The sequence below is a fragment of the Perissodus microlepis genome, chromosome 5 (genome assembly GCF_051167445.1).
Source record: "Perissodus microlepis isolate ML-2025 ecotype Zambia chromosome 5, ASM5116744v1, whole genome shotgun sequence".
In the NCBI taxonomy this organism is placed as follows: domain Eukaryota; kingdom Metazoa; phylum Chordata; class Actinopteri; order Cichliformes; family Cichlidae; genus Perissodus; species Perissodus microlepis.
The window spans coordinates 10,348,902-10,375,867 of record NC_140465.1 but is presented as its reverse complement, the minus strand read 5'-3'; the positions used below and the strand labels follow the sequence as shown (position 1 = coordinate 10,375,867).

General features: G+C 40.2%; 1 protein-coding gene across 7 annotated transcripts in view; it reads right to left on the bottom strand.

The window, feature by feature from the left end:
* Positions 1-19,797, bottom strand: part of suclg2 (succinate-CoA ligase GDP-forming subunit beta) — a 100,416-nt gene extending 80,619 nt beyond the window's left edge. For all 7 annotated transcript variants that reach the window (XR_014800239.1, XR_014800237.1, XR_014800240.1 and 4 more), the window contains exons 1-2: positions 19,671-19,797; positions 698-839 (exon numbers count right to left, since the gene is read on the bottom strand). Coding sequence is in view for 2 of the 7 variants with exons in the window: in XM_084927768.1 (XP_084783894.1) it covers positions 698-839; positions 19,671-19,754 (226 nt within the window). In the remaining 5 variants the exon portion in view is untranslated. The remainder of the gene's footprint in view (positions 1-697; positions 840-19,670) is intronic.
* Between the last annotated feature and the right edge of the window lie 7,169 nt (positions 19,798-26,966).

Here is a 26,966-nt window from a genome sequence, read left to right as displayed (position 1 = left end):
TATACAACACACACACACACCCAAACATAAAAGCTTGACACTTATATATGAAACTTAATATGAGAGGTTGCGAAACAAATTAGTATGGATGAATGCCGTGATGAAAAACTGAGCAGGCACTACCACAAAAACACAAGCTCCCACACGTACGCAAACAGCAAAGATGGAATTTAACATGATAAAACTTCGACCCTTGTTAAATTGCAAACACAGCCATTTGCACATTCGGTAGCAGGGCCAAAGAGCCATGCGGCACAAATAGGACCGTTAAGGTTTTACTGGGTACAGCAATACAATTACCGTTTACCATTATACTAACTCATTAAAACTACAGTAAGAGAATAATTAGGAATTAGCTTATGCCTCACTACATCTGTGTTTAAAAGAGAGCTACAAATGCAATACAGTCAAGTGCAGTTGCTGAATCTATACTGCATGAAAATAATTGGAAATAACACAATTCTGACCACTATAACACAGACTCACCAGTTTATTTGAGACTGACCTTAAACCTGCTTTTCATTAAATGTGAAAAACTGTGACAGATCCCAAATAATCATTGAACACACAGCTTCAAGTAATGTATCAGTGAAATCCACGAATGAGCACTGGTACAAACCAATATTAAACAACAACGTATTGCAGCTGCTGACATAAGTGAATCACATGTCTCTGTGTATGTGTGTCCTCTACTTACTGAGTCTCTTTGCAGCCTCCAGTGCCTCAGAAGCTGTGTCAGCCACATAGAAGCGCTGGACAGCTACGCCACTCTCTTGCATCAGCTTCTTGCTCTGGTACTCCTGTAGATTCAGCCATCTCCTCGGACTCAACCAGGTGCACTAGATGAAAGATCGAGGTAGAAAGAGTAAAAGTGTAAATGAAACAAAGTTAATAGTGCAAATAGGTATCCATTTCAAAGGCTCCCACCACATCTAACAATGGCAGTTTTTTCCCTCACCTTAACACCACCAAGCCTGTCTACTCTGCTGTGTTTTCTTTACATTAAACAATACCAAAACATGTCTAACAACACATAGCATGTATAGGATATATCTTCTACTCCTCTCCTCACTACCCTCCTCCTCTCCAACTATCTTACGCTCTCTTTTCCTGTCATGAGGCAGGCATTTGGGCTTAAACTGCAGGACAGCTAAGGAGCCGTTTGCTCCATCAGCAAGACACTGGTCCTGTCAGCTCCAGCTGTTGTTGCTGTTAAAAAGAAATTGGCTTTTTAATGCGACAGTGAGACATAGACTGTGTTAGAGTTAGAATCCCTCTGCACCAGCAGGCTTGTATGTGAGCCTGGATGCAAATGTTTTCACAGCAAAGGTCTTTGGGGAGTCATTAAGAAGAGAAACTCCATTAAAGTAAAGGAAAAACAAGAACTATGAACTAAATCACGGCCGGCACAGAAAGTATGCTTCAGTATTTCTATTTGTCTACCCGGTAAAGATTAAACTTACATCAGGATAACATTAGGACTGCAACACAATATGTTATTGCTGACTCAGTCGAGTTAAACTGAGATGGGATGCTGTTAGACAATACATTAGTTATTCAGGGACACCTGCATGAGCATAAGAGCCACATAAGTAATCTAAAATGTAGAAGACAATGATCACTTGTGACACTGTAAAACAGTCTATAATCCACAGCTTTTGTGTACTATTGAAACTCTGTTAGTAACAGACTGTCAAAAGATCAATGCAACAATGTCAAATGCTACAAACCAGGAACTGTGCTTAAGGAAGCATTGTCGATTTCTCGATGACTCATGGCAAGAAAAAAAAAAAAAAAAAAAAAACCACAATGCCATTTTGTCTAAAGTTTATGACATAAGTCTGATCTAACAAATTATTTATAGACTTTTTTATAAACAGACTAAGGATTTTTGTTGTGGTTAAAAAAAAAACATGACAGAATTATGTTCTTCTGCGTATTAAGTCCTGTTTAACTATTTCGACCTCTTCAGATTATGGTAAAAATGTTTGCAAGCAAGAAAACATGTTTATATGTTTTTTGCCCACACTTGCAAACAGCGTGAAACCCGTGCGCAGTGAATGAATAATGTAGTTTGAATTCAAGAGGAATAAAGACAGAGGAACAGAAACTACATTTTTGAAAGCTTCTTACAGTAGGGACCAAACAGGCAACAATAGCAGCCATTTTTTGTTCACTTGAGCGCACGCACATGGACTGTGTCCGCATTTTTAGGCTGCAATTTGATTCAGCGGTTCATGGGGCGTGAAAAGGCCACTCTGTGTTTTTTAAAGTCATCAGTCACTCCATCATTCACGAAGGGGGAACACACAAGAGTGAGGGAATTGAAATAGAGAGATGTTCTTTCAACCATTTACTGATAGAGGAAGTAAAATGTAACCCTGACTAACACTTAATGGTTATTAGTGATTAAAGGATAATGATCTTGACATGGTCCCTTAAATAGGCAATAGCCAAGTTAAACCTTTTCAATCTACAATCATCGGTGGACCTCGACTGAAAACAAAACTGCAAGACCAGTAATCCACAATTCGTGCCAAAACCAATCCTTTCTGTGCCACAGCACACTATTAGCATGCTTTCTCCATTCCAGCTCTTGTGAGAGCCTGTCGAGAGACTTCATTACAGCCAAAATAGGTTGTTTTCTTGGAGAGCAGCGCACACTGATATATACTGGCCTACACTAAACAGGGGCATGTGCAGGTCACCTCTGCAGTACTGTTTGTAATACTACACTATTTATATGTTTTAGCTATTACAGCTTGTACTGTACACATATATGCTTCCAAGTCTATTGCCCATATCCCTCTAATGCAGCACATTCTGATAATGTCATTCTTTCACAGTGCGTGGATGGGGTTCAAAGGAAGGGCAGGAAATTAACTGTACTGTGTGGTATTGGCCAAAAACTTGGCTGACGTGTATGACTTTAAAACTTTACTCTTTTTTTCTGCCTGTCGCTCACTCCTTTATGTCCACTTTAGCGGAAAATCTCACACAGCCTTAACAAACCAACCTGCAAAACACGTTTCCTCTGTTTTGCCGACTCACTTGACTGCTGTCAGGTACCTGCAGGGCCCTCTCTCTTAAAACATCCACTTCCGTTGCCACCCAACTGTTTGCCCCAGGAGGATCAGCTCTGCTGCCTAAATGAATAACTCCATCTGTCAATCTTTTACTCTATAATGGGCTTAAAAGAAAGTGGCAAATGGGACCCTTCCCAGGGCCAGGTTAAACACCTTAATAGGAAGTATCATCAGATCACATCAACACGTATTAACCAGACAGCTAAATGCTTTGATCCGAGTGACCTAAGACGCATCACAGTATGGTCAGATGGTATGTATACAGATACTTGCAAAGTATCCAAGCTCTTATGCTCATCAGTAATGCCAGTGTGTAGTCAACCTCAACTACACAAGTGCAAGTTTGTGCATGAAACAATTTCATGTATTAGTCTGCAGTGTATTATTGCAACTTGAGTTTTCATTTTTACAGAGGTTAAGAGTCATCCACAAATACATCAGCATCATAAAACAGCATACTAATTGTTTGAGTGTCTGTACCAGTGACTATTTTCATTAACAGTTACCATGTCAATTACTTTTTGTCCACTTAATCTGAAAAACGAAAATAAAAAACCCAAAGCGTCAGTGTTTATTCTCCTCCACAGGAGGCATCTTCAACTATCTTTGACTTATGCATATATTATTAGAAACACTGTTGTGGTCTAGAAAAACTACTTAGGAAAGTTAAATAAATTCAAACTAATAAGGCTTCACTGTCACCCACAGAAAGGGTGAGCGAGGGTGAAGAAGATATCCAGACTTCCTAAAATAACAACCCCTGCATACTGGGAAAGTCAGGTAGGGATTGAGGTGGCCCTCCAGGCACTGACAGTTACCTTGGGCAAAACACCAGTGAATGGAAAGAAACCTGAGGCACATTTTACTGTGTCGCAGATCCACAGACAAATAGTCTCTATCAAAGATGTGCTCTTACTACTGCTGATAACAATATAAAAATGGGAGACAAATTAATGTAAAAATCCACATAGTGAAGTAACGTAGGATGGTGTTGAGCAAACATGCACACCCATAACGAGGTCACTGTGCCTTGGCATAAAATCCTCAAGTAAGGGCTGCTGATTAATGCTGAAGTCTTATTTAAAATTTTGCAGGTCAATATTTAAATCATGTTTATTTGATGCTTATTTAGTTGCCGAATCTGGAAAATTGAGGTCATCAATATAACCCTGGTTCTCTGAGTAACATGGGTGAGAACCAAAAGAAATGCTATGAAAGTGAACATAAGTAATTCATGGAAATTTTGCACTGGATTTTCTTGAACTTTAAATATAACACCAAGTTTGGGTGTTGGGGAGCAACAAAAATGTACCACTGTAAAAGAAGTGTGATGGATTTACAACACAAGGATACACAACAGCGTGACTGCAAAGGAAATGCTGCACAACAATCTTTATCACAGTGTTGCAATTACCGTTTCTTAATTATTGTTTTCATTTCATTTTCAATTTACTTTGTTTTAATTAAAAAAGAAACATCAATTAACTGCCCAACCTACGCTACTACTACTTCTTTTTTTTTCTTTTTTTAAATATTTAAACAGAGAGGACGGTACATTCGATCACTGACAGATCTTAAAGTACAGGAACATTTTAGTTAACTGTCATTCAGTAAGGCTAATATTTATGCAAGGCTATTGCATAAACTCTGGTATTTCAAAGTTGAGTAACAGGAAAACAGTAAGGCTTAAAGAAAAGTGTCAAATGGGAATTACAGTATTGCAAAACCTTTTATACTAGCCAGTTCCCCAGATGCTGCAACTCAGAATACAGATATACTTACCACCTTAACAATAGATACTGTGAACCATATAAAGATATCACTACTTTAAAATTCCTTTCAGACTAATCATTGAAACAGTTATGGTTTCAGCTATTTCTAATCCTGCACTCAGACATGAAAGTCATGATACTGCTGACATCTTGAAAGGAAGAGAAATAATCTGAGTACTGCATGGCTGCCCTGGGAAAAAAAACAAAAAAGCTGCAAGTGTTGGATGACAGTATGGCAGTAAGGCAGGGAGGCAAGCAGGCAGCTGGCCTGCAGTCCCTCGAGACACACTCTCTATAGTAATTATCAGCAGCAGCACTCTAGAGACGATCCTACACAGTCCTTCAGCCTAACTACTGCTCTACTTATTCTTAATGCACACACAAAGATGACAAGAATAGACACAAGGTTTGCTGTGCACAATGGTGACTAGACTAGACACTGGCACAAACAAAGTTGTATGCAATGGGCCCAAGATGGGATAAAGTATTCAGAGCAAACCTCTCTACATACAAAAGCACTCAAGATCTCTCATATGGATGCATCTAAGTGAAGGAAGTGGGGCACACTGGAGAAAGAGAGGTGGAGTGGTGACAATGATAAATAATGATCTCTATATTAATATATGAAGGTAAGGTAAGAGGAGGCAGAAGAAAAAAAAACTGAAGGAACAATTTCCTCTGTAAATCAAAAAGTAAAAATGTCCCCTTTCTTATTCCAGCCATACTTTCAAAGAACTTGGCCCACTGACAAACCATCGCAGGCCCACACAAATTGTCTCCGGTTTTCCCTTCAGGACAGGAACACGCAAATGACCAGGAGGTAGGAATGACCCCAAACTAACCACAAAGTCATACAGTATTAATGCCATACCACTCTATTATTAGCTCAACCTTGTCTTCTTTATACCTGTGCAACTGCATTTTAGATTTGATGCAAAAGCACGGAAAAATAACTTAACTATAAAATTTAAATTAGGCAGAGGAAAGGGAAGCTGAAGTTAAACTGAGTAAGCATTTATTCTGAGAAAGATTTTGCTTTTGGCATGCTTGCAGCAAGAGTCCTGACATTCAGCGAGTGATCAGAAAATGTCACAGCAATACACTGTAGAAAAGATGGATCCTAACAGGGCTTTTTATTTAATGCTAAAAGCAAACATCAAACATTTAGCCATATCTTGATGGGTTGTCTGCTTACTTACTTGATCAACATTTAAATTTTCTTCCCTTTAACACAGTAAAGTAAAACTCCAAAGTATTGGTGCACAAGGTTATTGCTGTAAACTGCGAATAAGATTTGTCTAGAAAAGTACGGTAAAAGAGAGGAGGTTTACACACACTTATGTTCTGATGGAATTGCAAAAATAGAAAAATCTCAAAATCAAAAAATATGCCTTAAGTGAGTCGGTGCTCAGTGTACTGTGGTTATATTAGATTTGAAAGACATGAAGTGTAATTAAACAAATAGATGATACACATTCACGTGTATGTGCCAAAGAGCCTTGAGAACTACAAAAAAAAAAAAAAAAAAGAAAAAACAAACTTACATGGTCCTTTGCTCCATAAGTATCTGCAAAAACGATTCACATCAAAGGCACCTTATTAGATAGTTAACATAAATGAAAGAATTGCAAATAGGTAAACAAATCTAAAGACCACAGTTCATACGCTGAATTCCCTGCACTAAATTCTGATGAGATTTACACGCAAAAAACAAACAAGCGAACAAGAATAGTTGCAACACTGAAATGAGCAGAATACAGGGAGTGCAGAATTATTAGGCAAATGAGTATTTTGTCCACACCATCCTCTGCATGCATGTTGTCTTACTCCAAGCTGTATAGGCTCGAAAGCCTACTACCAATTAAGCATATTAGGTGATGTGCATCTCTGTAATGAGAAGGGGTGTGGTCTAATGACATCAACACCGTATATCAGGTGTGCATAATTATTAGGCAACGTCCTTTCCTTTGGCAAAATGAGTCAAAAGAAGGACTTGACAGGCTCAGAAAAGTCAAAAATAGTGAGATATCTTGCAGAGGGATGCAGCAGTCTCAAAATTGCAAAGCTTCTGAAGCGTGATCATCGAACAATCAAGCGTTTCATTCAAAATAGTCAACAGGGTCGCAAGAAGCGTGTGGAAAAACCAAGGCGCAAAATAACTGCCCATGAACTGAGAAAAGTCAAGCGTGCAGCTGCCAAGATGCCACTTGCCACCAGTTTGGCCATATTTCAGAGCTGCAACATCACTGGAGTGCCCAAAAGCACAAGGTGTGCAATACTCAGAGACATGGCCAAGGTAAGAAAGGCTGAAAGACGACCACCACTGAACAAGACACACAAGCTGAAACGTCAAGACTGGGCCAAGAAATATCTCAAGACTGATTTTTCTAAGGTTTTATGGACTGATGAAATGAGAGTGAGTCTTGATGGGCCAGATGGATGGGCCCGTGGCTGGATTGGTAAAGGGCAGAGAGCTCCAGTCCGACTCAGACGCCAGCAAGGTGGAGGTGGAGTACTGGTTTGGGCTGGTATCATCAAAGATGAGCTTGTGGGGCCTTTTCGGGTTGAGGATGGAGTCAAGCTCAACTCCCAGTCCTACTGCCAGTTTCTGGAAGACACCTTCTTCAAGCAGTGGTACAGGAAGAAGTCTGCATCCTTCAAGAAAAACATGATTTCCATGCAGGACAATGCTCCATCACACGCGTCCAAGTACTCCACAGCGTGGCTGGCAAGAAAGGGTATAAAAGAAGAAAAACTAATGACATGGCCTCCTTGTTCACCTGATCTGAACCCCATTGAGAACCTGTGGTCCATCATCAAATGTGAGATTTACAAGGAGGGAAAACAGTACACCTCTCTGAACAGTGTCTGGGAGGCTGTGGTTGCTGCTGCACGCAATGTTGATGGTGAACAGATCAAAACACTGACAGAATCCATGGATGGCAGGCTTTTGAGTGTCCTTGCAAAGAAAGGTGGCTATATTGGTCGCTGATTTGTTTTTGTTTTGTTTTTGAATGTCAGAAATGTATATTTGTGAATGTGGAGATGTTATATTGGTTTCACTGGTAAAAATAAATAACTGAAATGGGTATATATTTGTTTTTTGTTAAGTTGCCTAATAATTATGCACAGTAATAGTCACCTGCACACACAGATATCCCCCTAAAATAGCTAAAACTAAAAACAAACTAAAAACTACTTCCAAAAACATTCAGCTTTGATATTAATGAGTTTTTTGGGTTCATTGAGAACATGGTTGTTGTTCAATAATAAAATTATTCCTCAAAAATACAACTTGCCTAATAATTCTGCACTCCCTGTAGACATGCATGCACTCTCTTTCCAGAACACTCACTGGTTGTGACCTCGCACAAAGAGGCACAGGGAGGACAGATAGTGCTATGGCAGCAGATGCATCAGATTGCCAAGTCCTTGTCGCAGCTGTACTGATCCACCAGTGGTGTTGAAGGACAAAATCTTGGTATGTACAACACTAGTCCCAAAACACCTCTCTGGCTGGACCATATGGTTATCAGCGCGGCATCGTGCAACATCAGGACTTCTCTTCCTCCTAAGAGGCACAGAATTGTGCAGTCTCATGCTTAGTTGAGAGCAGGATGCACAATGTCAAACAACACTTGTTGTGAGAAGTGTCACCACAGTTAGGGTATGTCTGATCTTGGCACTTTGCAAAGTCATTTCAAGACATGCCACTACTTTGTCATTTGCCCTTCTGTTAAACTTAAGGAGTCAATATCCTAAGGCTAATTTAGAGCAGTTGTCTTTATCACTATGAGAGTAGAACAATGTCAAAAAGTCACCATCTGACAGAGCAGTTCCAGCTCCCTTGAAAATTTATTGGAGCCATAAGCCTTAATTTACAGGGGAAGGTTACAAAGCAGGCAATCACCTCTGATCAGGCCCATAAACAGCCGAGAGTCAATGCTGCACTGCTCGTCAATCTGTTACTCAAAAATTCAAGGGGTTGACACGGCGGGTCAAACAACACATTTGTTTCTTGGAAGTAAGTCTAGACAGGATCCAGCGAATAGTGAGTGAAGATGTGATTCTGCCTTGGCAGGTGTTAACAGTACAGGAACATTATCTCTCAACACAAGCGATTTATCTTACAAGAGACTTCAGCACCCCGTCCCACGTTATCTTTTGGCAATGTAATGAAATTCATGTATCCTCGTAGTAATTACATCATACATATGTACTCACAAAATATTAAATGGCATATTTAAAACGATTCATTTGCTTATTGAAAAATCAAATTAAGAGTGGTTCTGACTCCATTGTTTATAATGCTCCCCACACTGCTGCACATGTAGCAGTGGTGCACAGTTAAGCAGTGTCTTCACCTTATGTTAATATTTTTTCAAAGAGGTTGCTGGAAAGTTCATAAAAATGACCAGTTACCCTTATCTATATAACTAAGATGTTGTATGCAAAGTATAATTTTGTTAGGTACATCTCTTCAACTGCTCATTAACACAAATTAGCTTATCACATGGAACCAATTCATTGCATTTAGGCATCCAGACATGGTCAAGAACCTGCTTTGGTTCAGTGCGAGCATCAGTATAAGGAAAAAGCTGATTTAAGTGACTATGAATGTTCCACAGTTGTTGGTGCTAGACAGGCTGGTGTAACTATTTCAGAATCTGCTGATCTACTGGGGTATTTCCCCACAACCATCACTAGTGTTTACAGAGGTCTGAATGGCCTGTAAAAGAAAATGTTGATGCCCGAGATCACAGGAGATCGAATCCTTCAAGCTGATAGGATGGCTCAAATAACCACTTGTTACAACTGTGGTGTGCAGAAGAGCATCTCTGAATGCTCAACACATCAAACTTGAAGCATAGGGCTATAAAAGCAGAAGACCACACACACCAAGTGCGAGCTAAAAACATAAAACTGAGGTACAGTTCACATAGGACTGTGTGAACTGCACTTGGTTTGTACAGCCGATCTGAGTATTGCTGCTGGATTGATGCCGCGAAGACAGCTATGAGTCCAAAACGGGGTCCAAACCCAGTACTAACAGGGTGTAACTAACAAAGTGTCCAGTGATGCATAAAGAAAATCATCTGATAAATCAATTTCACTATTTCCCCCCCAAAAAACTCTAGTTTCCAGCTTGCCCTATTATAACATTTATTCAAACAAGCTCAGCAGCTTTCCAAAAATATTACCTTTGTAACAGTTATATTAAAACCATTCTTAAAAACAGACAAACAAAGCGGTAATAAAACTCAGTACTTTATGGAAACTGTTATATAGAAATGTGAGCAATATGAGAACCTAATGGTATCTATTGTTACACTAGTGATGAAGTGACTTTGTGAAGAGGGTGCACTGAAGCAGGAGACGTACTTTAACAGGAGCCACTGTTAGTCATCACCTTTCAGAACTCAATAAAAAGAAATAAAAACAAATAACCTTACATTAGCTCACTGAATTATTTACTTAGTAAGTTTATACATTATATATACACAGATAAATCTCTTACATACACTGTGAAGAGCTACATTAAGGCAGTAAACAGCTGCACTGAGTCAGAAATGCACCTTGAACAAGACACCATCCCACTTACAAAAAGCCCATCATCAATCAAAAGCCCTGATGGCAGGACAAAGTGAGTTCCATTACAGGAAATTTTCAATAAGTCAACCCTGGATTGATCCTTACTAGTTTCTATGCAAAAATAAAGAAAGGCTATTGACAACATTAGAGAGACTAAGGCAATTTTAAGCAGGCATATTCATGAGGACACTGCAAATCTGTATCGATGCAACCTGCGTGACACTCCTGTAAGAGCTCTAAAGTTTGCAACAGTCCAATCAGGATGTTTCAAAGGGGCTTTTGAAATATTTAAGCATTATGAAAGACCTCTTTGTTGTTCTTTTAATGACTGCTGAGAATTCCTAACTTGCCAAATTCTGAAATGGCCTGCTGTGTTTATTTTATTCTCCATTTTCAGAAAAAAGCAGACTTTTTTTTATTAGAGATGCATCGATCAATCCATGATTTAAATCAACCGATTTCCAGCATTCTCAGTACAGACCAATGACCAGCCAAACAGCCTCCCAGATGTTTGATTACAAGCTGGTCTATAGTTGTGCGCACATTTAAATCCACAAGCTAACATGTCTTCACCATGGAAACTCTTCACTGTGAGGACATAAATTCAAGTACAGAGGGACGAGTCTGAAAAACATTTATAAAGACAAACGTAGTCCGATGCTTAACTCCTCTGCATCACCTGAACGTGGACATTTTAAAGAAGCTAACAAAGGAAAAGTAGCTAAAGCTAAACTCAATCTAAACCTCAGAAGTCAGCAGCCTCAGCATGAGCAAAGGACCAAAGCAGGTATAAGGAAAATTATGGAGAGAGATTTATAGAGTTAAAAAGAAAACGGGGTCGATATCTTACCTCTGAAAAAATGATGTAAGAAACTGACATTGGTTTTGTTATATAAATCTGTTGCACCTGATTTAGTCTTGTAAAGTCAAATACGTCAGGTGAAGATGAATGTACAGCAGCTCACTTTCAGTTAAGTATTTATGCCGGTTTCTAATATCAGAGCACTTTATTTTCAGATGAGTAAGTGAGAAAAGATCCTTAAACTTATAGTAGTTTGGGAAAAGTTGTGAAGTTTAATAATGTCATACAATTATTAAAATGGAGTTATGCAAAAGTGAATTTTTGTTTGTATATGCTGTCAGTTGCAGCAAACTGCCATAGGTGCACTGCTACACCTAGAATCTATTACAGTGAAAACAAAGAATTATGTTTTTATTTCCAGTAGGAAGAAAGCTCTGCAGCTGGAAACGTGAATCTGCTGGTCCCCCTCCTTATTACACGAAAGTATGTCTGCAATGAACTGCCAAAATATCTAGTGGATTTTAACTACACATATACAATGTTTTACCTTCACCTCCTGACTTTTCATATAAAGCACCATTATGAGATTTACATTTGACAGCTATTGAATTCACGCTCCCTTAAGGATGAGCTGTGATATCTCAGGGAGCCACTGATAAGTTGGACATTTATGAACATATACATCACCATTACCAATGTGCCAATCACCCCCAGCTGTACTTTGATATTCTGAAATAATTAACAGATGTTAGCATGCTAATGTGCTTGAATACGAAGACAGAAAAACATAACTGGATGCTGCTATGGTAAAACCATAATTGCCAACAGGCCAATGTAAATGAAAGACAGGAGTCAAACACCAGCATGTCCTGTACATCAAACACAAACCAAACAGCAGATCTACTTCTCCCACACTGTCACCATGATTCATGGGGAAAAGAAAGACAGACACAATGACATTCAGAGCTGTAATTATTTTAAAGATCCAATTAAAGATAGGACAAAGGACACTTTGTATCCATTAGTTTTCCCAATAGGTAGCACTAAACTTCCATCCCTGATGACATCTGGAACTCAACATTTAAAGTATAATGAGCGTCAAAAACAATGGTCTGTGCCTTTAAAATCATTCTTATTAGTTCAAATGCTGAAGCACATCTTCATCCAGTTCCCCAGACATGTATTAAGCCCAGTCCTGGATTAAATTTTTAAAAATATCGACTGAAGAAAAGACCTTGAACTAGGCTTAATACATGTCTGGGAAACAGGTCCTCAAAGCAAGACCAGCAGTTTTATGGCACATTAAACATATTCTGAAGTTTTCCTAATTTGTAAGGCTGTCAAACCAGCAAACACTAGAAAATGAAAGGTCAGCATCAATAAAATAAAGATAAAATACATTCCTCAGTGCCAAGTCCACGTGCAAGCTCTGTAAAAAGAACAACAGATTGTTTTATCAAACAGCATCTGTAATTGCAAAAAGGATTCAGTTTCATCTAGTGCATGAATGCACTGCTGCCACATGCTCAAACCTAAGCACATATAATGCACAGGCAGACAAAAGGGGAGCTCTGATGAAAATCTAATAACATTTTTCTCATCAAAAAAACATTTCTTTGGTTTTAGCTACACCAGGTCACAGTCATTAGGGACTGGCCAACAATATTCCAGAACATTTACAATTAGTCTTCAGCACATTTAACAACGAAACCAAAAATCCTGTTCAGATTGTATTAGTGGGCACATTGGCAAACAGACTAGCATTAAATTTCATGTTGTATTGTTGTATGTTCACCAGTATGATAATGATGAAGCAGTAATCTCAGTTAACGTGGTTTTATTAACCAACACAGCAGCAGAGAACTTGCATGCTTGGATTCAATAACGGAATGGCGCCTATACCACTCAAAACATACACACACCTACACGGAGGTACGGCAAGCGGATTAGGACAAAATACCAAACTAACAGCAGGTTATCTACAGTTGCGTTTCAAAGACGTGCGGAATATATTGTCTTTGAAGATGCTAAACTTAAAATGGGTGAATCTCCAATTCGGGTCTTACCGGGGTTTTCAACTATGAAAGCCCATTTCCGCCACTAAAAAAACAAAACAAACAAACAAAAAAAAGTATCCATAACTTGAAATTTCGACTTATTAACTCGAAATTTCGATTTAGCTCTGCCAATCAGTAATCTACGTGAATGAGGTCACTTTCTTGTTACCCGGAAGCATATGGCACAGAGTAACATGCACTCAAAACTGGATCGCAACAAATTGGCGCTTTCGCGAGTACGTTTGCTGATAGTAACGCCATGTGATTCAGCTAATAACACAAGGATTTCATCATTTTTGAAGCCACGCTGAAAATACTCAGCAATCTGTGCATTCATGACTGGATGTAATACCGGTAGCTTAGCTGTAGCATTTGTACCTGAGGGCTTCAGCTTCCGGGTAACAAGGAAATGACGTCATTCACGTAGATCACTGATTGGCAGCGCTAACTCGAGATTTCGAGTTATTAACTCAAAGTTTTGAGAAAAGTAACTCGAAATTTCGAGTTATGGATCCTTATTTTTATTTTTTTTTAGTGGTGGAAACGGGCTTCCATATTCAGCTGTTGATTTTTTAGACTTTTTTTTTGCATGATCTGGTTTTGTCTTCTAAATAGAAACTAATCAGTGTTTTTTGTTTATTTTTACAAATTCCATGCTACAGCTTCAGAGTGATAACTTTGTTTTTCTTTAAGGAAGACTAGTAGAATAGAATAGAAAGTAAAATAAATGCCCAATTTGCATATATGCCTGGGGGAATAACGAAATACCAATATATTCTATTCTACTTTAGCCTACATAGAATATAAGAAATAAGCATATTGATATCAGATATGCTTTGTATATCTGTTAAACCTGGTTTCAGGCTTATCTAGACACTTTACAGACAATATCACTAACTTGAGGACTGGAGCGGCATGCACTTAAAGCAGCTGCAGCTTATCACACACTCGGTGAAAAGTGGCACCTACTTCTCACAACAAGAGCTGACAAGGCCAGATTTTTAAATGAGGTTTGGTTGGCACACCGCTCTCCCCACTCATGCCCTCCCATGCACATCTTTTTTGTTATTATGTACAGAAACAATTATTTTTCAGGACAACAGTGTGTTTCAATACTGATCCATTAGACCGTATACAAGGACATTCTTCTTTAATGTATCACAATAGAGTTAAGCATTTTTGAGCAATTTTGGCAGCACGCTGACATGTTATTATTGGCTGTTAAGTCCCATTCTTTCTGCACAAAAATGAGTCCTTACTCTCACCTATTACAAACCTATGCACTTGTTCCAAACTGCGAATCACAGTCACCGAATATCACATATTATTAAGTGGTATTCCCAGATGTCTGGTGAGGTTAAAATCCTCATTATTTGTCATGGCCAGTCCCTAACCCTTTGAAATGACACTGCCTAATTAGTTAAGACAAATGACTGCAGACTTAATTAACCAGAATGCTCCTTAAGGGGCATTATCAAATGTTTAAGAAATTAACAGATTGCCAGTTCATCAATTCTATGTAATTGATTTGTTCCCATTCAGGTTATGAACTCATCTCTTTTCCCCATCCATTCAGCTAACCTTCCAAGGAAAAATTAAAAGAGGAAATTTATAGTGTCCACTCGCACGAGCACATGCCGAATCACATTGAGCAGTCCTCTGTGTGACTATCAGAGTCACTGCTATACTGATCGCACAGTGTTACTCTGTTAATGAGGTGGCACTTGGCTACTTCGTTGCATCTCATAAATACAAACTGTCTTGCGATAAGACAAGCGCTGCGTAGTAAGCTGTGCTAGAGGTGACATAAAATAAGAGAGATGGACGACGCAAAGAAGCTGTGTTCACAAACATGCCAGTATGAATCACAGCCATGCTTTCCATTTAAAGCAGCACGAGTATGCCTCATGAAGCTTTAGTGGACTAATTCAAAGAGCCTTATCTGCTCTAATTAATATAGTGCTTGAGTGTTCGTGGCACAAGTGCCTCTCTCTACCCCTCAACTGTGGCAGTGCATCTATAGATTTGGATGAAAGCATGAATGGGTTATTTAGTTTATCAAAAAATAAATAAATAAATAAAATTGCAGGTTACATAACTCCCTTTAAAAAGTTATGCATGTTAAAGCGTTTCAAACGATTGGCCTATTCATTCTGTTGTAATAAATTAAAAAAAGTGGTAAATTAAATTTGGGTCTGGTTATTGCACAAAAGATGCGCTGTTGCTCTTATTACTGCTAGCAGCCACTTATAGCTTTTTTTGCCCTTGCCTTTTAAAAAGGTCACACAGACCATTTCAGTAAGGAGAGAGAAATGACATCTGCCTGTTACAGAGCCGGGGATAGAACAGCGGAGCAGAGATAGAGACGGAAGCAGTAGAGCATGGCTCCAGGATTTAGATCAGTGAGATTTGCATCATTGGCAGGTCTTTAGGCAGGGCAGGTCTAATCTCCTGCAGACAGGCTTAAGAAAGGAAAACCTGACGGTTGTGTCTCTACAGATAGGGATTTCAGTAATTAGCATAGTTAATATGAGGAGGGAGTCAAATTCAAAGGTGTCAGGTCTAAAGGGAAGATAATGCAGTAAATAAGGAGAAGTTAATACAAGGATGCGCAACTGTGGCAAAGTTCAGTCCCATATATCTGTGAACTTTGCCACAGGCACAAACCTTCAGTCACAGCTCATGAATTGCAAAAGCCTTCCCCTTGTGCTTTAATAGCCACGCACTGCTTTTAGCTGATGGCTTAATTATCTTGTTCATCAATAAGTTCAGATTAATATGCCGTCACCACTTTAAAAATGATCATGGCATGCATGCCAAGGTTAAGCAGGCGAGATGGTCGATATCTAGGCAAAACTGTGCAAAGAGTACTACAGCATACTTCTTACAAGTGGCAGCAGCCATTGTGCTCTGTAACACAGTCTCTTCACTCACGCAGTGCTAGTGGAATCACCGCCTTTATGGCACAGAGAGATCAGCCAGTCAGCCGGACCCCGTCAGAATTTTCAATGAATCGGATCCCTATGACTTGCACGAAGGGTAGTTCCAGGAAAACTCAATCTTTGAAGGTCTCATTTCACAGATGATAGAGAAGCTGAACATGATCTTCAATATACTGCACTTTTAATGAATTACGCCTGTCAGCCATCACTAACATTGTTTTCTCAAGTAATTTTCAGCATTACTCCCACTTCTCCCTCATTATCTACACAGGAACAACAGCATAAGTTAAGCTGATAGGAGCGCATTTACTCATTGAAGAGGCTGGCAACATTTCCTAATGACTGCAGCCGCTCTAAATTATTGAAAAAGCCTAAGCACCTCACCAGCTACAGAAATGGCTATTAACCTTGGCGAACGATATTCAAATCCAGTTAGAGCCAACTTCGTCCTCCAGTATCCCTTGCGGGGAGGAAATGTAAATGTGTTCTTGCTGAGACAGATGGGGGAGCCTCCCGTCGTTTGAAGTTCCAGCAAAAGAAGCCGTTGCAAGCAGAGGGCTCCCCACCCTGTTCTGTAAAATATTCAGGACTGAGTCTCATTGAGACACCTTTCTTCCCAGTGTACCCCTTCAAACCACGCTGGGCTTCAACACAGTTGGGGTATTACCAAGCACGCTTGCCACACAAAAAATAAAAACTTAGCAAAGGTTTACAAATTCATCCCTGTGCAGCGACAGTGAAAAACAACCCGAGGATTATCTCGGTGTACAGACAAGAATTCAGGAGATTTGATTTATGAGAGAGAGAGAAAGAGAGAGAGGGAGAGAGAGAGAGAGTGTGTGAGAGAGAAAAAAAAATAACAACAACATCTCACTCCTCCTTTAAGGAGTATCTTGGAGCCTAACCATCTGAATATTGCAATGTCCTGTGCATTGTTGGTGACAAATCATTGCAAATTGAATTCCACAGCTTAGCTGACATACTGTCAAAGCTGATTTGATTCTATTGTAGCGATACCTGACTGTTAATCTGTTCAGGCCCTGATACTGTGCTACACACCAGAGAAAATCCCCGATCATTACTCTTATCACCTGGCCCGAACGAGAGAAAGAGAGAGACAGAAGCGAAAGAAGTGAAAGAAGCAGAAGACGAGCAGGTAAAGAGCCAGTAAACATGAGATAAAAACTTTTGTTAGAGTTTACTTTTTAAAGGAACAGTTCAGGCCAGGTCTCAGGCCTCCACTGACATATCTAAATTTTACCTTATGCAGATAGGCTGGTAATTGATGCAGGTTCCCCAATTTCAGAGATATTTCATATAGTTGGTGCTGTAAGTGCTAAAAAAGAAATACACTTCTTTTTCCACCCCCGGCTAGCAAGATAGCCAGTTGGAAAAACAGGAGTTGGAAAGGCCAGATTTTAAACGCCAAATGACCTTTCAAAATAAGAGCGAAGTTGTCGTCCACTAGCAAACTGACAGTAGCTTTCTTAGATGGATGAAAAATATATATTTTTAAATAAATAAAAAACACTTATATTTGATATATAATAATAGCAGATTTAGTAATCCTGTAGAGCATTTTTTCTAATGCTGGAGGAAAAAAATTATAATAATTGCAGCCTTTACAGGGGCTCCCATTCCCTGCTCTAAGGAATGTGTTGGTGGAAAATGAGGAAAGAAATAATGGAAATGTTTCATGCAATTTGTTGCCTTGGTTGGGACATTGTTTTTATTTAGGTAATAACATTAACCAAAGGTTTTCAATCATGAAAAAAAACAACACAGACACAGACACATGGCTAAATAGAAGGCACAGTGTGAACAGCACATTATCAAAGCAGCATCCAATCCAAGATGTTCTGGCAAGGTAAGCTGTAGGTTGCCCACATTTTGGAAGGACTCAGAAAATAATGCAGCTATGTGCAATAGCCACATGAAGAAAAGGGGGGGGGGGGGAGGCCTGACGCACAGATATATGCAGGTTTATAATCGGAGTCAAGTGTGGGCCATTACTTGGCCTCTCTATACTTTAGTAATGGTTGCAGAGAAGCAAGCAACTAGTTTTACACAAGACATAACAAAAACATAACAAAAAGAAAACCTCCATGCGTTTCTGACAATACTTTGTAATAAGTCATAATATTAAAGCTGAAAAGCAATAATGAATTCTGATACTGAGATGTAGCATGTAATTATGTCTAATAGCTTTAGTATTAGGAGCTTACCAAGCTAATCTGGACAAATTTGGATAAAAGAAGAAGTTCAATTTACATATTTTCTTTTCTATCAGCATAAAGCACAATTATTTTTCAGTCAATCACCTTTCCTCCAAGTACAATAGCTATATAAAAACAATACTCTACCACACTGCACATGAAATCTGTTTGATGATAAGTTTCCATCCATTTGAATCCATCTGGGAGTAAATATGAAAGGTAAACACAGCATGAGATGTCCCTGCTTTGTCCACCCACTATGGTGATTTGTACTAATGTTCCAAATACCTATGCAAGCACCTCAACCTGAAAGACCAGTTCTCAGATACCGACTGCGCAGAAAAGCATCAAACTGACAGTACAGCATATCATGCTAATTTATTCATCTGTTCGTCCTGGAGCTTTGAATTTTATTATGAAAGCACAACTCTGTGTGACTGGGTTTGTTTGTTAGTCAATACAGTGCAGGGGGGGTGGGGATTTATGTCTTGCAGCTCTGGCAGCATGTTTAAGACTCTTTGCAATTACCAGACCAAATGCTTTGTTTGCTAAATGAGAAACTATGCAACTGTAAGCATTTGCCACTGTGTACTTAGACAACTCTAATCAGGCGAATTCTGCTGGCTGCTGTTGCCAGCTCACATACACATGCTGGAAGCTCAAAGTGCAAGGGTTAACCTCGGGTCTTATCTGAAATGGGGCCAGGCTGGAGGTTTTGTTCACTATGACTTTTACTCATCAGAGGTCACACAGCCCACTGTAGAAGTGCTGAACCTAAGCATGCAAAATAACTTACTGACGAGAAGACCCTTGCAGTTCAATTAGAGAAATTAAAAATATCGTAAACGCACAAACTTACAGACTCACAGTTATAGTGACAGACAGTGTACACGAGTAACATTCACATGCAGGAGCGCATTAGAAAAGCTTTACTCAAACAAGCTCTTTCCGAATAACTATCATTTGTTAGAGCAGCGCGTATATTTAACAGCCTCCATGATTAGAGCTACTGCAGGACTTGAAGACGGCATTGTTACGTCACCTGTGAACTGTCACACTGTTCAACTTTGATCTGTCAAACCTCTGTCCGCTCACACATGCTAACTTGCTAACGCTAACCCTAGCCGTGAGACGCTGACAGCGACGAAGCCACCCAGCCCGAGCAGCAGACCGTAACATCAGCAAGAGAAGCTGTAACGCTACCTTCGCTTTATCAAGAAGTATGTGCTTTGAAGTAGCTATCCTCAGTCCTTTCGCGACAGCCTGGGATGCCATGGAAGCCGCCATGTTGACACGCAAGTCCAACGGGGGATGACGCTGAAAGCGTGTGAGCGATCATAGGTCAAGAATCAGAGGTGGGCGGTGCTTCTAAAAGACTCATGTGTGCACGTTTAGCAGGCATGGACATTGTTGGCGCTTAGTCTAAACTACAGGGACAGAGGTGAGAACAGAGCAGACTAAAAATCTAACGATCTAGCAATTTCTCTTTGTCTAAAATCAAATCCTTCAAGGTGCCTTATATTGTAAAGTTAGGAGTATTACTAGTCCTAACTTGTGACTTCTCTATTCTCTATTACCCAACAATCAGATGATCCTCTATGAGCAAGCACTTGGTGACAGTGGGAAGGAAAAACTCCCTTCTAACAGGAAGAAATGTCCAGCCTGGTATGTGTCCCTTAGTGGACACTGTGCAAGATGGGCATCGCTGTTTTGAGCAATCTAGATCTTACTGAGGTCTTAATGAGGTCATCTAAGCATTAGACCAAATACTGTAACTGAGCAATATGTGGGGTAAAACCAAAGATTGTAAAACTTGTTGTTATTAAGTTTTAATGTTCATTTTCTCCCTTACACTTTACATAAGTAATACATGTTAGCGTGTGCAGTGTTACAACTGCCACACAGGACCCTGAGTTTCTGTCCTCAGAATATCTCTGGGAATTTGTGTTTTTTAACCAACTGAAGAGGAGTTTAGATTCTATTATTAAACTCATGTTACACATGCAGGTTTTTTCTTTTCTTTTTTTCCTTTTTTTCTAATGTAATGAGCTTTGAATCTTAGGCTACGTTCACATTGCAGGTCTTAATGCTCAGTTCACACTGTCATAGCATGATCGCATGTGGGTCGCATTGGGTCAAAAAAGTCGGATTTGATGCCCTTTCGATCTGTTCTAATTTAACACTTTTATGTGGTAAATTAGATATGATTTAAAATAGTTATGTTACTAATGTGTGATGAACAATCACAACTGAAAATCATAATAAACCATATTATTAAAAACAGCGATACGAGTTAATTTTCCACTAATGTTAAGAATCAAAGGACATAAGAAAAGGGCACAAACAAACTAAAAATTTTTACTGCATATGTATAACTTGGATTTATAATGTGCTGACTCACATAAGGTAGTGCGTACAGTCTTTGTTTTTCGTTTGGGGTTGATTGATTGGATGGATGGGGAGGATGTGTGTGTGTATTAGTTTCAGTCTCATTGCTGGAAATGCATCCATTCGTTTTCTTAACTGGGGATCAACTCCACAATTAATGTAACATGTTTGGCTTTGCACTGTGGGAGGAAAACCCACACAAGCAGACTGGACATGAATTGCAGGAAGAATTTGTACAGGTTCATCGATAAGCACTCATGGACATAATTTGTTTATCTAGTGGGTGGGGAAGGTTGCAGAGTAAGTTGTAAGTTTCAAGTTTTTTGGGGGCCTTAATAGAAATAATATTATTTGCTGCTTATTAATGTGTCTGCAAACAGCATGTACAAGCAGTACTTGAAAATCAAGGTTAATGAGTTCTGGCAGTATTGCAAAAAAAAAAAAAAAAAAGCTGCTGCTGGTGTAAAATGTGATGGATTCATACGGCGTGCACAGATTTTGGTGGGAGGAAATATGTCTTTTATGTTATAATTATTATTTTAATTTGAGAAAACTGACCCTTTATGTTGCCTTTGCAGCTATTAAGCTCTACAAAATAATTTGACAGTAGTATCGAATTGAATATTTAAATCGCCCATTTTAATCATTCAATTTCCATGTGGTGAGCAGACACTAAAAGGCCCGTCATGGATGTTGAATGCGGGAGCTGCTCCGGCTCCATCCACAGTGTGACCTTGCGAGCAGGACAAACAATCACTGCACTCAGCTGAAAGGTATTGGTAGGGAGTCGAGCGAGAGAGAGCGTGGGATGTGTGAGCTGATCTTGTCTGAATAGCTAAATAGCCCACTCACATAGTTCTCCAGAGCCCTCATTACACGCCGCATCTTGAAAGGGCAGAGAGGGCAAACCGATCATAAAGAGCAGTGATTATGACAGGAGGAGAGAGAGAGAGGGAGAGTTGGATGAGATACTCACTTAGAAACCATCAGTGTCAGCAGGCTAGAGAGGACATGACAGAGGGGAGGAGATGATGATGAACAGCTACAACCAAAGGATCTTTTTTTTTTCTTTTTTCTGGAGACCTTTTATGGTCAATAAGTAAGTTGAAATGATAAACCCCTGAAAAACTTTGAAAGAAGAAAAATTTGCAAATGTGAGCCACTTTGATGTCAACGGGGAGAGAATTTGCCTCATGTTTATTTGATTTTTTTTTTTTGCTCTTAACCTCCCCCAGCTTGTGGGTGAGAGCTTTTTGGAAGTCAGTGATCCATATTTCACACATTGAAAATATTCAACCTTAGCACAGTAACTGCACAAATGAAGTGAAAATTGCTGCACCAGCATAATATCTGGGTGTGTCAACAAATCCTACCGAATGTATAAAAAGTCCACCCAGTGTCTTTGTGTCAGTGAAGAGTGGTGTGTGTAACTTAAGTATTAAAAAAAACAAAATCACTGAGAGTGGGAGCCCAGCAGAATGACTAAAAGATGATTCACGTGAGCATTTTAAAGCATTTTGTTTCTTTTTTTCTCTCTCTCACCAGGGACATTTTCTTCTCTCCAAGGAACTGATATTCAAACAGGACTGTCAGAATATCAATGGCCCTAACTAATACAATTCAGCTTTTTTTAAAAATTTGAGATGTTGTCCTGTCGCTCAGAACAAAAACTGTGTTTTTGTCTGCACTCGGAGCAATCATGTCTTTTTAATCCCAGAATACAAAGCAGCTATTGTTGCTTTGTATTCTTTTCAAAACTACCTAAACTTTCTAACACAAATTGAATGTGTCTTCAATGGGCAGTTCACAAAGTACAACGATATCTACATATGTGAATACACAACTAGAAGTACGTGCTGATTTTCAAGTCAGTGATACTTTTTAAATGCACTAGAAGAGCAGGGTATTTGCTGTTTGTGCCTCATTTCTTTGACTAAAACAAAAGTTAATTTAAAAAAACATTTTAATCATACATAAAATTCTTAAAATGTTTCACTAGGATTCAGGTGAATCGTGAGGTAGGATGTGTGCTGCACTGTTACCTCACAGCAAGAAGGTCTGGGGCCCTTCGGTGTGGAGCTTGCATGTTCTCCCCCCTGTCTGTGTGGGTTCTCTCTGAGTAATCTAGCTTTCTCCCACAGTCCAAAGACATGCAATTAGTGGCTTTAGGATAACTAGTCACTCTAAATTAACACTAAGTGTTAGCTCTGTGAAAGATTAGCAACCTGCCCACCGTGTACCTCATCTTTTTCCCTTCCACTTACTCTGATTTGGATAAATGGAAGAAAATGGCTGAATGTTTTATAGCACAAAACACTCTGACTAAAGCAGCTTGTGTTCATTTCAGATACATAACACATCTACCCACAACAAAGCCAGCCCCACCCCCCACTCCAGCCCAGCCTCACATCTACTTCATAGCTGATCAGGTGAGAAATCAGCTCAAAAGGACGAAGGCAAGGAAGGCAGCAGGTCCGGGTGGAATCTGCTCCAGACTGCTCAGGGACTGTGCAGACCAGCTCTGTCAGGTGGCTCTGTACATCTTCAACCTGAGCCTGAGCCTGGAGAAGGTTCCTGAACTGTGGAAGACTTCCTGTGTGGTTCCAGTGCCAAAAATCGCACACCCCAGGGAGCCCAACCACTTCAGGCCTGTTGCCTTGACTTCTCATCTGATGAAGACCATGGAAAGGCTCATCCTGCACCACCTCAGTGATGGACCCCCTGCAGTTCACCTACCATTCTGGAATGGGGGTGGATGACGCTGTCATCTACCTGTTACACCGATCCCTCTCTCACCTAGAGCAGGCGGGGAGCACTGTGAGGATCATGTTTTTTGACTTCTCCAGTGCTTTCAACACCATCCAACCTGCACTACTGAGAGGGAAGCTGGAGGGAGCTGGAGTAGGCAAACAGCTGACTGCATGGACCATCGACTACCTTACCAACAGACCACAGTATGTGAGGCCCCATGACTTTGTGTCCGAGGTGGTAATCTGCAGCACGGGGGCACCACAGGGCACGGTTCTCTCACCTTTCCTGTTCAGCCTTTACACTTCAGACTTCTGTTATAATTCGGACGATTGTCATCTACAGAAGTTCTCAGATGATACAGCCATCATTGGATGCGTATCAGACGGGAATGATCAGGAATACAGGGGGGTCATCAGTGACTTTGTTGGCTGGTGTGAGACCAACGTACTCCAAATCAACGCCGGCAAGACAAAGGAGATGATCATAAACTCCAGGAGGAAGTCACCCCCCTAAAACACCGGTGAACATCCAAGGGAAAGTGTCTGTGAAGGTTCTCAGTCATCCAGGTCATCGTAGTCAAAGGAGCTTGCAAAGAAAAGCGTCTGGACTTCTGTAAGTTACTTGAAGACGTTTCACCTCTCATCCGAGAAGCTTCTTCAGTTCTAAGGTCAAATGGTGGAGAGTCCCAGATATAAACCTAGTGGGAGTATCCCCCCACAGAGGGACAAAAGGACCCCCTGATGATCCTCTAATCGCCTGAGCCAAGGTGTGAAACTGGGTGTGGGTCCCAATCAGCCAGAGTTTCGGGTGTGTTCATTGTGAAACCTGGCCCCACCTTATCATGCGAATTCCTGAGGTCAGATGGCCCAGGATGTGAGTGGGCGTTAAGGCGTCTGGGAAGGGATCTCAAAACTGGATTATAGATGGCAGAGAGTTGGTGTCGTAAACCCCCGCCTCTGTTCAAAGATGGTCGCTCACAGTGGACATAGATGGCTTCTTTCACTCCTCTTTCAAACCATCTGTCCTCTCTGTCCAAAATGTGAACATTGGCATCCTCGAAAGAGTGTCCTTTATCCTTAAGATGCAGATGGACAGCTGAGTCTTGTCCTGTGGAGGTGGCTCTTCTGTGTTGTGCCATGCGCTTGTGAAGTGGCTGTTTGGTCTCTCCAATGTAGAGGTCTGGGCATTCCTCGCTGCACTGTACAGCATACACCACATTGTTAAGTCTGTGTTTTGGCGTTTTGTCTTTCGGGTGAACCAGTTTTTGTCTGAGCGTGTTGCTGGGTTTGAAATGCACCGGGATGTCATGCTTGGAGAAAACTCTCCTAAGTTTTTCTGATACACCAGCTACATAGGGGATGACAATGTTGTTGCGTCTGTCCTTCTTATCCTCCCTCGCTGGTGTCTGGTCTTCTTTTCTGTGCCTCTTTGCTGACTTTAAGAACGCCCATTTAGGATAGCCGCACGTTTTGAGTGCTTCCTTTACATGTGTGTGTTCCTAGGGAAGACATTGAGATAGTGGACTCTTATAAGTACCTGGGTGTTCACCTCAACAATAAACTGGACTGGACTACAAATACAGACATCCTGTATAAGAAGGGCCAGAGTCGACTCCACCTGCTGAGGAGACTGAGGTCCTTCGGAGTCTGCAGGACTCTGTTAACCCTTTAAGACCTACCATAGAACCAAGTCCGCCAGAGCTTATATTATATTTTTACATGTTGTAGTGCCATTTTTGGGAGCATTTCAAGTTGATATACATCAATACAACCATTATAGCCCAAATTTTAATAATATGCATGCATTAAGTGCATAGTAATTACATAACTTGCAAAAAAGTGCAATAAACTACAAAAAAATTGAAAATCGTTTTTGTTTTTTTAGCATATATTTCTAGTTAGAGAAATTTAAGAGGCTTATCCCTCAAAACTGTAAATACAAAAAAGTTGCACAAAATAGTCTCCCACCACAGGAAATTTATTTTAAGTGTCTTCATAGTTTTATTTTTGAAATCCACCAATTTTTATATACTGCAGGAAAAACAAAAATAAATTTTATAATGCAAATTTGCAAAAAAACAGCATATGCATCAAAATAAACTATTTCCAGCAGTGCAATATGAGTCCTAAGCATCCCAGAAACGACACAGAAAGTCATAAAGTCAAACATAATTTTTAAAAACACAAATATAGGCTCATAAGGCCCTGATGGTAAAAAAAACTACATTTCCGCAAAATGGCGTCACTTCCGGTTTCGGGCAGGTCATGGCAGACATGCGATAGTTCGCGGTGATGGACGTAGGAAGTGTTACAAACAGCTGATTGGATCGGCAAAGCGTGTTTCTGGAATATTATGTTTTTATTGCTGCAAGTGCTTTTTATGCAGTTTTTGCAAAGCTATATGTGGAAGGAAACCGTGACCTAGGACAAGCTGATGGCATAAGATGTAAGTACAACTCCTCCGGTTTCATATGCAAAAAAAAAATTATTACGCTAGCTTATGTGGTTGCAGTGCTACCGGGATTTAAAAATAGTTACCCAAAATGGAGCGTGCCCGCTCTGACCGGCTTTAAAGGACTAAGGACATTCTATGACACTGTGGTAGCATCTGCCCTTTCCTATGCAGTGGCCTGTTGGGGGATTGGAGTGGACAGGGACAGGAGCAGGATTGACAAACTGGTGCGGAGGTCTAGCTCCGTGCTGGGATGTCCCCTGGAGTCTGTGGAGGTGGTTGGCGAGAGGAGGATGTTAGTAAAGCTGAGATCCATCATGAACAACCCACATCACCCACTGCATGAGTATGTGAGTGGGCTGAGCAGCTCCTTTAGTCAGAGACTGAAACACCCTCACTGCAGGAAGGAGCGCTTTCGCAGATCATTCATCCCAACAGCAGTTAGACTCTATAACTCCTCAATCACGATGTCATAAGTCACTGGACACTGTGAACATTGTTGAAAACTCGTTCGATTTGGGCAAGAGAAGTAAGCAGACTGAGTCCAGGTAGGTGCCAAAAATAGTGATCTTTATTTACACACTTGCGCAGAGTGTGGGAAGAAACTTGCAACAACAATCTTACAATCTTCCTCGAGCAGACCGCTCCCCATCCTTATATTACCCTGATGACATCACAGCTAGATCTTACTGGAAATGATAACAGTTCCAAAGTTCTCCTTATATAGGCATCCAATACTACTTTCGAGACAAACAAGTGTGTGATATGTTGTGCAGTTTTGTGAGACTGTGTGTCCAACCGAGAGATTGTCCTGAGACGACCTCCCTGTTCTTAGTACGTGCGGGAGTGAACGTGCGTACTTTCCATGACTCTCTATGTGCATGTTGGTGTAGGCCTGAATATGTGTGT